The sequence below is a fragment of the Gossypium hirsutum genome, chromosome A06 (assembly GCF_007990345.1).
Source record: "Gossypium hirsutum isolate 1008001.06 chromosome A06, Gossypium_hirsutum_v2.1, whole genome shotgun sequence".
Classification (NCBI taxonomy): domain Eukaryota; kingdom Viridiplantae; phylum Streptophyta; class Magnoliopsida; order Malvales; family Malvaceae; genus Gossypium; species Gossypium hirsutum.
The window spans coordinates 118,367,901-118,381,747 of record NC_053429.1 but is presented as its reverse complement, the minus strand read 5'-3'; the positions used below and the strand labels follow the sequence as shown (position 1 = coordinate 118,381,747).

Sequence of the window (13,847 nt, the reverse complement as noted above, 5' to 3'; positions counted from 1 at the left end):
CCTTTCAATTCTTGCTAAGTCATCAAATGGAGTGTTTCCGAAATAGTAATGTTTACGGTATGATTTATATGGATTGAAATAATGTATGAATAGATGATGAAATATTTGAGATAGGTTATATATATTGAATGTGATGCACTCACATTGTACATGTGAAGTGTGTTCGCAGGATAAAGAAATTAGTTAAGTGTTATAAATGTATGAATGTTTTGCGAGGTAAGTTTAATATTTTAAACCTAAGTACTTACAAAGCATATTTAATGCTTACCCCGTTTATCTTTTCCTTTCCCTATAAAGATTTTGACGAAACTCAGTAAGCGAATTAATCTACGACTCACACTATACAACTCTTTTTCGGTAGAAATATTTTTACTCTACACCGGGTCAAATGGCATGTATAGAAGGTTTATTTGGTGATACTGTATATGAAATGAATGATGATGTTTTGAATGTTGTGTATATATATATATGCCATTTTGTGAAAATTGTTCAATTTTAGTGTAAACTATTATTATGCTCAAAATGAAAATAATTGCGTGTGTTAAAAAAATGTTAACCCACTTGGATAATTATCAAACTTATAAAAGTGAACTATTTAGGTGGATAATGATAAAGCAATAAGAACACATGTCGGATAGTCTTTTGGGGAATAAACTTGAGCGGTCATTTTTTTTACGGGTCACCTTGGCACATTTTAAAAAAAATATTTGTATAGAATTATAAAATAATGAAACTAATAAAGTTGCTTAACCTTGATTAGTCTCATAAATGTTTATACATCTGATATGTATGTATGATGATTAGAATAAGAATTATGCTGACTTTAAAATAGATTTCTTTGATAGCCTTACATGTGAATGCCTCTGTTTTTCTGTAACACTCTGTAACTCGGGTCAACAATTGGGCTGGGCGAGGGGTATTACACAAATACGCCGATGTAGAAAGAAAGGCTTTTCATGGAAATTCACAAGCCCTAAATGCCATTTTCAATAGATTCAACTTGGATTAACTTAAAGTCATTTCTATATATAAATTTGCTAAGTAGGCATGGATGATCTTGAAAAACCAACTTGAAGGAAATGATGTCGTACGGATGTCAAAACTTCAGATTTTAACAACCAAGTTCAAAAAATTGAAAATGTTTGAAAATGAAACTATATCTGAGTTTTATGCGTGATTGTGTGAGATTTCTAATGAGGCTTTCTATTTTGGTGAGCGTTGTTTTGATGATAAATTGCTACAGAAAGTGTTGAGGTCTTCACTAGAACGACTCGTCATTAAAGTGACAAATATAGATAAGTAGTGAGCCAATATTTGCTTTGTATGCATAACATTGAGGATAATGTACAAAGGATATTAATGTAATTAAAGGATATTATTATTAAACCTTTTTTTTTGAAAAATATAAGTATACAAAACGAATATACTATACTTTGAGCATTAGATCCAACATAGGAGACCTGGGATTCCTACCATACAAAACATGTTCTATGAGGGCGGTGTGGTAAATCTAAATAATCATTAATATGTTTTGGTGGGACTAGTGTTTGGTGACGAATTTAATTTTCCCATCGAGTGGAGCTTGTCGCCTACTAATGTGTGCAATTATCAACTGCCACTAGAAGGTTACCAAAGGCCAGGGAGTAATTTATGGCAATGAATCGGAGGGCATTCTCGTTGTTCTTCGAGACATAACCTTCCGCAATGTGTTTAAGTATTGCTTGCTCGATGAGGGTGCGAATGGGTACGTGGCATGTGATTTTGCTCGAGGCTTCATGAATAATGAAGCATGGAAGCCGTAGGATCAGTTGTGACCCCTTAACTCAAAAGATATGGTTGCGAAGATCCTTTGCAAGTTGATGGAGAAACCTTGAGATTATCTTGTATATTATGAGAAATGGCCTATCATAACTAGAGGTTCCTAGAGGGCATGTCCCGTGTTCTGCCTAACATTTTTCCAAAGAATGTAGTGTCATTTTCCATTATAGAGGTACAACCTTCTGTTGTTGAAGTCAAAAGAACCAATTGATCTCGTCTTCTTGGACTCAAACCTAGGCCCCAAGTGAGGAAGCTGCTATTGTCGATATATATTTAGATGAAAAGGATGAAGGGGATGTCTTATTAGATATCCCTTCGTTGAATGTTGATGTGGATATGTCCTCTAATAAAGAAGGTGAATGAGAGGCCCTATTGCTAGTTTTGAACAATTTGACAAAAACCAAAAGTTTGAGAGTGAAATAAAGTGAAAAAAAAACTCTTTTTTTTAATATATAAAATTAATTATTTTTTACCTTGGCTAAATGTTATATAATATTTTTCCAAAATTTATTCATTTGTTGTATTATCATAAAAAGTTTTTATTTTTATTTTCTAAAAATAATATAGAAAACATAAAATTTCCAATTTAGAAAATAATATGTTTTCATTCTCATAGATATTCTTTTATTCTTTAAAAAAATATTTTTTAATATTTTCAACTAATACTTAAATTCTTTAATTTATTGTCCTTACTTTTAATTTAAAACAAACATGTGGTTGATAATTTTTTGCTAGTATCCTAGGTATTATATAAGTTGTGAATTTAGTTCATATTCATTACTTTTTGTTCTTTTATATTTTTTTTAAATTTGAAATTTAAATCTAAAGTTAAACGATAACAATTAAATAAGTTAAGCCCAACATTGTTATTACTTCGTATTGTGTAAAATTTGATATTAATTTGTATTCTTCTATTTGATAATATTTAGTCTTTATATATTATTTTTTTTGAATTTTACAATTTTAGTTTTAATTCCAAATGGTAGCACTTAAATCCATTAGTTAAAATAATACGGTTTTTTTTTTAATCTTATGTGAAAATAATAGGTTAACATGGTATTATATATATGATAATATGTTGGTCAAAATGTGCTCTAAGTTCCTATACTCTTTGTACATTCGAAATTTAGTCCCCCTACTTCTTTTTTCAGGGAATTTTGTTTCTATAATTTTCAAAGTTAAAAATGGAAGCCCCATTGTTAACATCATTAAAACTTTTATGTTAAATTCAGGTTCATTACAACATTATGTTTTATTATATGAATATCAAGTGCTTTTTTTTTTAATTTCATAATGTCATACCAACAAATTTAATAAAAGAATTTTAAGGTGGTATTACAAATTGGATGTAAATTTTGAAACCTAAAGAGTAAATGGACTAAACTTTTGAAAATAAAAGTAGAAAAACTAAATTTCAAATTTACAAAGAGTACAAGAACTTAAAGCACATTTTAACCTAATAAAATTTTTGAAATAGAAAACTTTTTAACTTAACAAATTTAATAACTATAATTTGATTAGACTAAAATTTTAAAACTAAAAAAATATAAAAAAAAACTAAAAATGACCAAATTAAAATGCCTAAATTAAATCTATGTAAACAAAAACAAAAACAAATTTAGATGTATGTCACATTATTTAAATGTGTTAAAAAAAGACCTACTTTAGAGCAATTATTAAAGCTCTTTTCGTGCACTTAGATGACACGGATTTAGGTTATAAAAAATGTATTACAAAAGAAAAAAATTAAGACACCAAATTAATATACAAGAAAAAGGATTTCAATTGTCAAAATATTCATTTAGCTGTCTAATAAAATAAAAGGTAAACTATACTTAAAAATATCATCACTAAATTATAGTAAATTTATATTTTGATGACTCAACATTAAAAAGTTACAAAATGATCATCAAGCTATTTGAAAATTTTCGTTTAAGTCACTAAGTTGATTAGTTTTTTTCTTTTATTCGGCTAGCTAGCTACAAGCAACAATTTGACGACTAGTCTAGTGGATCAATACCCATCAATGAGTGGAATAAGATACTTCGGTCCAAGTCAAATTGACAAGTAGTGTCGAAGATAAGAGAAGAAAGTTCGTTTAGATTTTAGTTCTTAGATTTGCGACATTTAAGAAAAAACTAAGTTGTAGAAGATAAGGGGGACAAGAGCTCTTGATTGGTGTAGGTGATGCCAGGGAGAAGTCCATACAACAACGATTTTAACAACTTAGTGACTTAAATGGAAACTTTTGATTAGTTCAGTGATCATTTTGTAATTTTTTAAAGTTAAGTGATCAAAACATAAGCTTACTAATAGTTTAGTGACCTTAAGTGTAGTTTACCCTAAAAATTGGATTGTAAAAGAAAAAAGTTTATTGCATAATTTAGTCCTTGAAGTATATTTATTTTTCGACTTTGATCCTTTAATTTTTTTTACCCACTTCAGTCCTTAACTTTATCAAGCGTTCCTAGTTTAGTTTTTTGGACATTAAAAACTATGTTTGGGATATTTAGCTAATCATATGCCACCATATGTCATATGGTGACATCATCATCATCTAGAAAAACTTAAAAAATCTTTAAAAAATGAAAAAAATCAAAAAATTTATAAAGAAATTCCAAAAACATATTTAAAAGATAAAAAAAGTATTTAAAAATTATAAAAAATAATATAAAATAAAAAAATTACTTAAAATTTTAAAAATATATTAGAAATTTTAATATTTTTAAAATTTTATAAACCACATTTACTAGAGACTGAACATGATATCGTTGTCTCTTGAAATTTAACATTATTTTTCATTATTTAAATAAATTGAAAAAAATTATCTAGATCTATGACCTAAAAAGATCTACCAATGATAAATTACATTTGATTGAATCATAAAACAATTATCTTAAGTGATATCCTTCCAAGAGGCAATGATCTTATGCTCTAGTGATGTGATTTATAAAATATTAAAATTTATAATATATTTTTAAAAAAATTAGTAAATTTTAGTAAACTTTTATATATATATATTGTAATTTTTATAACTTTTGTAGTTTAAAAAAGATTTAAAGTTTTTTCTAGATAATAGCATCAAAGTGATGCCATTGTATGTCACATGATAGCATATAATTGGCTGAATATTCTAATCGATTTTTTTAATATAAAAAAGACTAAATATGTTAAGGACTAAATTAAAAACATTAAGAATTTTAAATACTAAAGTGGGGAGAAGCAGTATATATAAGCCCGAGGAAAAAATTAAAAAAAGAGAAAGGGATTTCAAGTACCAAAATATTCATTTAGCGGTGTAATAAATAATAAATAAAATAAAACTGAGCCGAGAGATGCTTCTGGAAGTGCAGAAAAGCAGATTTTATGATATAAAATTAAAACTGTGGGACGCGTCTTTACGTATAAAAGAGAGATAACCCTGTCGCTGTTGCCTTCTCCTCGCACCACTTGTCGCCCCCACTCGCGCAATCCCAACCTAGGGCGATTCTTTCCCTTCCCTCCAAACAAACAAACGAACCCCAAATCTTAGAGCCCCTCGAAACCCTCGTCTCTCTCTCAGAAATCCCTCTAAACCTCCCAAACCCACTGCAAGAAATGTCTAAGGTTCCCATGGATGTAGTCACCGATATCTTCCATCGCCTTCCTGTCAAGACTCTCCTGCGTTTCAGGTCCCTTTCTAAACCCTACTTCTCTCTCATAGACGACCCTGATTTCACCAATGCCCACCTCGATCGTTCCATCAAAACCAGATCCAATCTCAACATCATCCTCAAAGGTTTACATCTCTATTCCGTGGAATTCGATGCTCTGGATAACGCCGTACCCATCGACTATCCTTTGAGTAGTGGAGCTGGGACTGAAGCCTTTGGTTCCTGTAATGGAATCCTTGCATTCCGTCTCACCGATAAAAACCTTGCCTTGTATAATCCCTCCACGAGGCAGTTCCGTCGACTGCCTGTTTCCGAGATTGAGCCCCCTCCAGGTGATTCTTGTAAATCTGGGTATATCTTTTATGGGTTCGGGCAGGATGTTAAAACCAATGATTACAAGGTCGTAAGGATGGTGCAGTTCAATAAAAGTGACGATGAAGATGATGAAGGTATATTTTACGACTACGAGGTTAAGGTTTATAGTTTAAAGAATGATTCTTGGAGGAAAATCACTAAGCTCCCTTGTTATCTTAGGTTTATGTTTCAATTTTTCTACCATCTATTGCATAGGCGAGGCTATGGTGTGCTTGCTGGTGGGGTTTTACATTGGGTGATGCCTCCACGAATTGAATTGGGACCGAGGAATAGGATTGTGGGTTTTGATCTTGGAAACGAGGAGTTCATTGAAGTGCCTCAACCTGAATGTGCCGATAAGAACTATCTGTTGGATGTGGCAGCCCTGGAAGGGCGCCTATGTGCTGTTTGTAATTATGACCAAGAGAAAATTGATGTTTGGACTATGAAGGAATATGGAGTAAAACAATCTTGGACTAAGTTGATTTCCATTCAAAGAACTAGAACCATTACCACACTAACGTTTTTAAAGCCATTAGCTTATTCCAAGCAGCTTGATATGATTTTGGTGGAGATTAATAGCCAAAAGTTTGCCTGGTATGATTTGCAAAAGAAGAAGATGCGAAGTGTGAAGATTGGTGGTAGTCCAGGTACATTTGGTGCAGAGGTTTATATAGGAAGCCTCATTCAGATAGAAGACCCTAAAAGATTAGAAATTGAGAAGCAAAATGAACAAGATGAACTGAAAAACAGAAATCGAAAGAACAGGTACAAATGGTGAATTCCAACTTGTTTGAATCTTTCTTTGAAACATGTTAAGCAGCCCATCTGTATTTCATTTATCAACCTTGGTGCTTAATATTGGTTCCTTTTGTTCTTCCTTTTTTCAGGGATGATTTCCTTTCGAAAGGATTCAAATTGGTCTTATAATCAAAATCAAGAACATATACAAAATATGAGCAAAATGGGAAGGAAGCTTAATGGCTTATAAAGGTACCGGCTCAGTTTCCTTTATTTTTTTTATTAAGGGGAAAGGGTAGGGTCTGTCCACGGAGTCGGATCACTCGAACTCGGATTGGTGTCTGCCCCTTGGTTGAGTAAACAAAAGTTATTCCTTTGTTTAAAATCCTCACTGACGGTGGGTTTTGTATTCTTTTTATTATTTCGGTTGACCTTTTATGTTTTTGGATAAGAAATTGACGTAGTTTTTTATAATCTTGTTTTAGACCTCTTACACTCATGGCGGATCTCTTAAAGGGTTGACTTTGAAGGTCAAATACAGTTGACTTATGAACTGGGCTTACTACACTGCTTAGCTGACAAAGCTTGGATACTTGTCTAACATTAAATCATACTATGTTTTCAAACCCCACATCAACTTTCCTTTAAGAAGGGCAAGTTGGGTCCATGTATTAATCTTGTGAGAATGTTGATAGCTTTTATTATGCGAGACATTTAGGAAATTTCAACATCATTTTGATCTGTTATTTAATTCCTGCATCTGAACTTGATGGGTTTATGTGTAAAGCCAGAGCAGATTGAAAAAGAGTGCCAATCTAATCCATTTCAACAGTTGAGAAAGTGACCTTTGCTTCAAGCACAACCAGATGTCTTTTACCTCTTGCCTCTTGGGCTTAAACTCCGGAGTATCAGTGAATGACCAAGTTTGATGTTTTTTGGATTTAAATGATTGTGATATATAAGCATGTTTTGTTATACTGAATACTGGTAATCAGTGCTATAAATCCGAAAAATTTTGTATTTTAAATTTGAAGAACGGAGTTTCATTTTCTTCAAAGTTGCTGTGCAATAAATAAAATCTACAGGGACTGAATCTTCTTGAAGCTTAGGCAGACTGGTTCTCACCCCTCGTTGACTTTGTCTTGAATGCTAATGGCTTATAACCAGACTTTAGCATCTGCTCCACTTCCTCAAATTGCAGCCCTTTGGTTTCAGGTACGAACCAGTAGATAAAAACAAGTCCAATCACACAATAGCCAGCAAATAGGAGGAATGTGCCAGAGGAACCCAGAGCTTTGGTTAGGGTTAAAAATGTGAGGCTAACAATAAGATTGCAGACCCAATTGAAAACTGCAGCTATCCCTCCACCGATTCCTCTGTATTTCAATGGGTAAATCTCAGAGTTAACAATCCATGGGACAGTTCCCATTCCAGGCGAGTAGGAAATGATGTACAGTCCTAGGAAGACAACAGCCAAAAACCCAAATTTGTTCGGGCAACCATCCTTGAACCAAGTACGATGTTGTCCATGACATGAGGTTTCTAGATCTGATGTCTTGGCCAAGCATGCTCCTGGAGAATACTAAATAAAGAGAAAAACAAACCAATCTGAATGTCACTGCCAATCGAGTTAAAATGCTTTACAATCGAGTTAAAATACTTACTTCATTTGCTCCATTGGCACAAAAAGCACACTCCGCTTTCAAACAAGACATACAGTTCCATGATGTTGGATTAGGGGCGGAAAGGAAACTAGGACATGTAGCATTTGCAGCGAAATGGGTAGACTCGAGTTGGCTAATTTTGGGAGCATGACTGGCTGCTTGGAAGAACACAATCGATAAAATCACTAGGCAAGAAATGATACCAAACATTGAGATGATCATCATTCTCCTCCTCCCATATCTGTCGACGAAAGCCATACTAACAATGGAGCCGACAGCATTGAGCCCAGACGTGACGAGAGAAAGCGCCAATGCTGTCTTGTTTGAAGCAAATCCGGCAAACTGAACTATTGTTGGGCTGTAATACATAACGGTATTGATGCCCGAAAACTGCTGAGCAACTTGAACCGTCACCCCAGCATAGAGTCCCCTTCGCACAACAACATTGCTTAAAGCCCCTTTCATTTTTGCTAGGAAATTATCACCAATGGCTTGTTCATCAGCTTTCTCTGCTTCAATGGAGTTTCTAAGAGCAATCAATTCGGATTCGACTTCATTAGCAGGATAAATCTTCTCTAAGATGGACCTCGCCTCTTCTACTTTATTCTGTACATCAAGCCAGTAAAATAAATATCATTGTTGTAAACCATTATATGAATCGGAGAAAATATTCTAACCCGTCGGTAAAGCCATCTAGGAGATTCAGGGAGTGATAACATCAAGAAAAACTGAACCACAGCAGGCAGTCCGGCAACCCCGAGCATCCAACGCCAGGTTCCCGGAGCCTGTAAACACAACAACGGTACTGATTGTGAGAATTTTATAAATTAAGCATGAATTGTAGTGAATTATCATCACTTACATGAGTGAAGGCCAAATTGATTAGGTAAGACAGGAACTGTCCCCCTGTAATAAGCAAACCATTGGTGCTAACAAGTGCACCTCGGATTCTAGCAGGGGAAGCTTCAGAGATATAAAGAGGTGCAGTCATCGAAGCCATTCCAACTCCTAAGCCAACAAAAATTCTCCCAATAATGATCATCCATGGAGCTGGGGCCAGAGCCATGACTATGGCACCTACGAAAAAGAGAATATCGGCTACCAAAATCGACAGTTTTCTGCCGAACCTGTCGTTTATCCATCCTCCAAATGCAGCACCGAAAATGGCCCCTGCTACAGCCATACTCACGATCACTTCCTGTAAACCAACCATAAACAGAAGTAGAAGTGTTTGTGTAATTTTCCTGTAAAAGATTTCGTATTAATAATTAACAGATAAAATTATAAAAACAGGAGACCAAAATTATAACTTAACCTAAAAATTTTCGAAAACCAACAATGAAAACAGTGAAAAGAAAGGGGTCAAATTCAAAAACCTGTAGCCATGTTTTCTTTTCAACTTGTTGAAAATCCTCACGAATGTAAAGCAGTGCACCAGAAATAACCCCTGCAATTAATCCCCACAAAACACAATATTCGTCTCTATTAATATCGTGATCTTATTATTTTTTTCCAGTCGGATAAATCGGGAATCAAACCTTCTCCTGACACTGTTTTTATCGATCAACAAGACTTGACTCAAAACCCATGATGTTATTATTACCTGTATCGTAACCAAAGAGAAGCCCGCCAATCCCAGCCGAAAGTGAAAGGCGCATGATATAAGGAGTCTTACATGTCGTTTTCCAGCACTCGCTGAAGTCTGTTTTGTCGGGTTTCGCTATACCACCTTCCACCATTTTCCTCTCCCCACAAAAGAAGTATGTTGAGTTAGAATTTAGAATGGGACACAATGCAGAATTATAAAGAAAGAGTCCCAAAAGGATAAATACCAAATCGACGGTAGTGGTTTCCAAATCAAAGTAATATCCTACTAAATATTCTTTTTAAGGAGATATAAGTAATTTTAGAAGCAGATAGAGATATTTCTTTGTAAACTTTTTGAACTAATTTTACTTTGTTCTTCTATACAAAACAATTTGGTCAATTACTAAGGAAGATTTGCATGTGATTTAAGTAAGGAAATCAGGTTTTCTCTGATAAAAACTATCAGTTTCAGATCTTGTTTAGGGTTCATTCTACTTACTTATTTGGCATAAAAATAAAATGTATGATGGCGGCTCACTTATACAACTTTCCAATCTACAAAGCGGTAGATAAAATCATATCTTATATTTCTACCTGCAATTAAGCGATCATTATCTTATATTTAACCCCAAATTTAGGATATATATGGTTATCTTTCTTGATTATCCCCACGGTTCTATGTAGCAACATCACTTCAAATCATCTTTCGATATTTTTAACTTCGTGGAATTCATCTTAGGCCGTACCTGATAGTTTAAATGAATTAGCTTGAGATTTTATTGTATAAAAAAATAATTTTTAGTATTCAATAACAAATATTTATACTTGAATCTCGATAAATTATATTTTTGATTTTTTTTTAGAAGAAGAAAATTTTTTAGATAAAATATAAAAATAATCATTTAACTATTTAACTCGTATTAATTTGATTTTTTTGATTTTAATCACTTTACCGTTGAACTTTAATATTTTGGGAGGGATTTTTTAGAGATTTTTGTGCCAATTGGTTATGTGGCTTTTGTTACTTATGAGGACTTGAAAGGAGTCAATCTTCAAATTTGATGTAAGAGGTATTTTAAAAGGACTCAAGTTAGCATGGAGGTTTTAGAGAATTAGAGGTGAAAAGTGATAATACTTTAATAGTGGAAATGTTGTTATCTCGAGGCGCTGCAAACAGTGAAATGTGGAAGTTGTGTTCGGTACATTAGCAACTGGAAAATACAGTTTCGTCAAGACCATAATGATGCTGTTGATTCTTTAGCCAAAAGTGTCATTTTCAATTGCAATGAGTTAGAAGAATTTTCAGAACCCCCAAGCTCACTACAAAATATTCTCGAGGCGAATCTTGACCGCATGGCTGATGACATCCACTAATTTATTATATATTTTGCAATCACCTTCTGGCTGTTCTTTTCATACCAATATATATATACATATTTCGTCACTCTTCTATTAATTGTCTAATGGAAATTTAAAATACGGTTTGTTTTTTTTTGTCTAATAACAAATTTAATTTTTTAATGTTTACAAAATTTATCATTTCAGTCTTAATTATAAAAATCTTTTAAAATGTTTTTAAGTAAATTATAAAATTCAAAATTTTTAAAAAGTAAATATAAAAATATTTTAAAGATTTTTTATCCCAAGTATCTTCCACTTTATTCTTTCTTTCATTCAATTAACAAAGTTAAAAATATCAAATATCATAATCTTAACTTGCAATCTCTCTTTAATGCTTGTGCTAGAAATAATAAAGACATGAGAGCACTAGAGCCTAAAACTAACAGCGTGTTTGGTTCGCTGTTTTCCCCCCCTCTGCATGCGTATTCCCCCCCTATGCAGCAGGCCCACCAGGAAACAGTTGTTTGGTTCGCTGTTTTCCCATTCCCCGCCGAATCGGTTACTCCCCCATTACATTGATTGCGCGTAATAGGCATTACGGCCCCTCAGCGCCGATTACCCATTCAGCGTCTTTCCCTTTTTTCTCTTCCGTTTTCTGCCCTCGTCCTCAACGCTGTCAAAAGCTTCCCCAAAGTAATCGACGGAGTCCTCGACGTTGTCAAAAGCTTCCCCAAAGTCGATCCTTCCAAGGTCACCCCTTTTTCTCACATCCATTTCACGATTTATTGTTTGATTTTATATTTCGGTGCTTGGGTGCTTAGGAAGAAATGATTTTGAAGTTATTCTTTTCTGGAACTACTTGATATTTCACCCGATTTATAGTGTTTTATGTGCATTTTTTGGTTTTATTCCCAAAATTGAAAGCCAAATCTTTCACCGGTAATCAATCATTTTTATACAATTTCTTTTCATGCTCATGTTTCCTTGTTTGGGTTTCTTTCAAAATTTCTGAATCAAATTGCTGTAGTTATTGGTAGATATTAGAAGAAGATAGTGCTGGTTTTGGCTTTGGGGGATTTGCATATACCCCATCGGGCGGCTGATCTCCCTCCCAAATTCAAGTCCATGCTAGTTCCTGGAATGATCCAACACGTCTTTTGCACTGGTAATCTTTGCATCAAGGTATCCCATCAAGGTGAAATCCACCGATTTGTAATACATCCCAAAGCTCAGTTTAGGTGCTGCTTCCTTTACCCTACCTGTTTTACCCTCCCGATTGGCTTCCCCATTGCGTCTCCTCTTCCTTCCTTCTGCCTTCTACCGATTTGCTCAAGTTTCAACCGATTTGCTCCCTCTGTCTCTCAACCTTTTCTTTTCTTTTTCTTTACAACCAGTCAATGTCAGCTCGTCCATCGACCGCTTCGACAAAGAACAGAAGTGGAACAGTGAATTTTGTTTTTTAATTTCATTTTCCCTTCTGAATTATATTTCAGATTAAAACCTCGAAAACTTCAAGGATTTGATTTCAAATTCGAGATCATTCAATGGTTGCCCCTTTTCTTTCTACTCCTTTTCAACCTTACGTTTATCAGGTAATATTTTATTTTTTCGCAAAACTCTTTTTACTCTTGTATCAGTTTTCTGTTTGTTTCATGATAAATTTAAGGTAAAACTGAGGAGACTCAACCTTGTTTCTTTGCAACTGGCTTGCATTTCAATGGAATTTAGGTTATGTTATGCCATTTGATCTGTTATGTTTAACTCGCATTGTTGAGAAATAATGATTGAGGTTCCTTTAAATAGACTTGACTTTGATTTCACTGTTGAAGTTGATCCGTTTGTAATAAATTTTTATATCACGTTGTTTATTCCTAAGACTTCAGTGATCAAACTGTGAAAGTAGCTAGTGTAAGTGTTGAATTCGGTGAACAACAAATATTTTGTTAGCTTTAGTGGAAATTAGAATGTTAATCTTGTGTAGTCTAAATGCCTCAGCATGTGTGTGTAAATGTATCTTATATATATATATCCATAATAGTCTCTTTTTGGTATAAAGTTGTGTAGAGTCAGCAAGATGCTGTGATCCCATTTCAAATATTGGGTGGTGAGGCTCAAATACTTCAGGTACTTCCATGTTCCAAGCTTTTATCTAGAATATTTCATTGAATTTATGCCTATGAGACCCCATGTCTAGGTTTTGAAACCTTTACTTATTTCAATCTTGGTATCGGTTCGTTCTTTTAGAAGATAATGTTGAAGCCTCAAGAAGAGGTTATCGCGAAACCTGGTAGGTGGTTGCTTTGCTCTCTGTTATATTCCTTAGTTTTGTTACTGCTACTCTAGTTTTATGCTTTATATGAAGCAGGGTCTTAAAATTACCGTGATAGACATTCATTGAAGTTTAAATTGGGTGAGTCTTTCAAGATGGTATATAACTGTGCTATTGGTTGCTTGGAGTTCAGATCTGTGTCCTACAATGTTATGACAATTTTATATTGCCAAGAATGTATTGTAGTACAAGTATAGTGGGCAGAGGTGTCAGAAGTTCAATAAAACCAAGAAGATATTTTACTAACAATTTAAACCATTTCTCTCTATCATACTGTTATTCTTTATAGACACAATCATGATACTTCTATGAATTGGATTGTCTGCTAAAGGCGGACAGCTTAGTCAATAAGATGATTCT

General features: G+C 33.7%; 2 protein-coding genes across 3 annotated transcripts; one reads left to right on the top strand and one right to left on the bottom strand.

The window, feature by feature from the left end:
• Positions 1 to 5,215: 5,215 nt before the first annotated feature.
• LOC107961927 (F-box protein CPR1) lies at positions 5,216 to 7,593 on the top strand. Of its 2 annotated transcripts, none has more exons than XM_016898101.2 (3): positions 5,216 to 6,593; positions 6,716 to 6,963; positions 7,052 to 7,593. In XM_016898101.2, the coding sequence occupies exons 1-2, from the start codon at positions 5,416 to 5,418 to the stop codon at positions 6,753 to 6,755; spliced, it is 1,218 nt and encodes a 405-aa protein (XP_016753590.1). In that variant the 5' UTR covers positions 5,216 to 5,415; the 3' UTR covers positions 6,756 to 6,963; positions 7,052 to 7,593. The 2 variants fall into 2 exon arrangements, with proteins under 2 accessions (XP_016753590.1, XP_016753589.1); XM_016898100.2 differs by having other exon boundaries at positions 5,226 to 6,593; positions 6,716 to 6,818.
• LOC107961926 (inositol transporter 4) lies at positions 7,562 to 10,289 on the bottom strand. Its single transcript, XM_016898099.2, has 7 exons — positions 10,063 to 10,289; positions 9,834 to 9,975; positions 9,607 to 9,677; positions 9,093 to 9,428; positions 8,908 to 9,015; positions 8,231 to 8,836; positions 7,562 to 8,148 (listed from the first exon to the last, which is right to left on the bottom strand). Exons 2-7 carry the CDS (start codon positions 9,967 to 9,969, stop codon positions 7,672 to 7,674), a joined length of 1,734 nt encoding a protein of 577 aa, XP_016753588.2. The 5' UTR covers positions 9,970 to 9,975; positions 10,063 to 10,289; the 3' UTR covers positions 7,562 to 7,671.
• Positions 10,290 to 13,847: the final 3,558 nt, after the last annotated feature.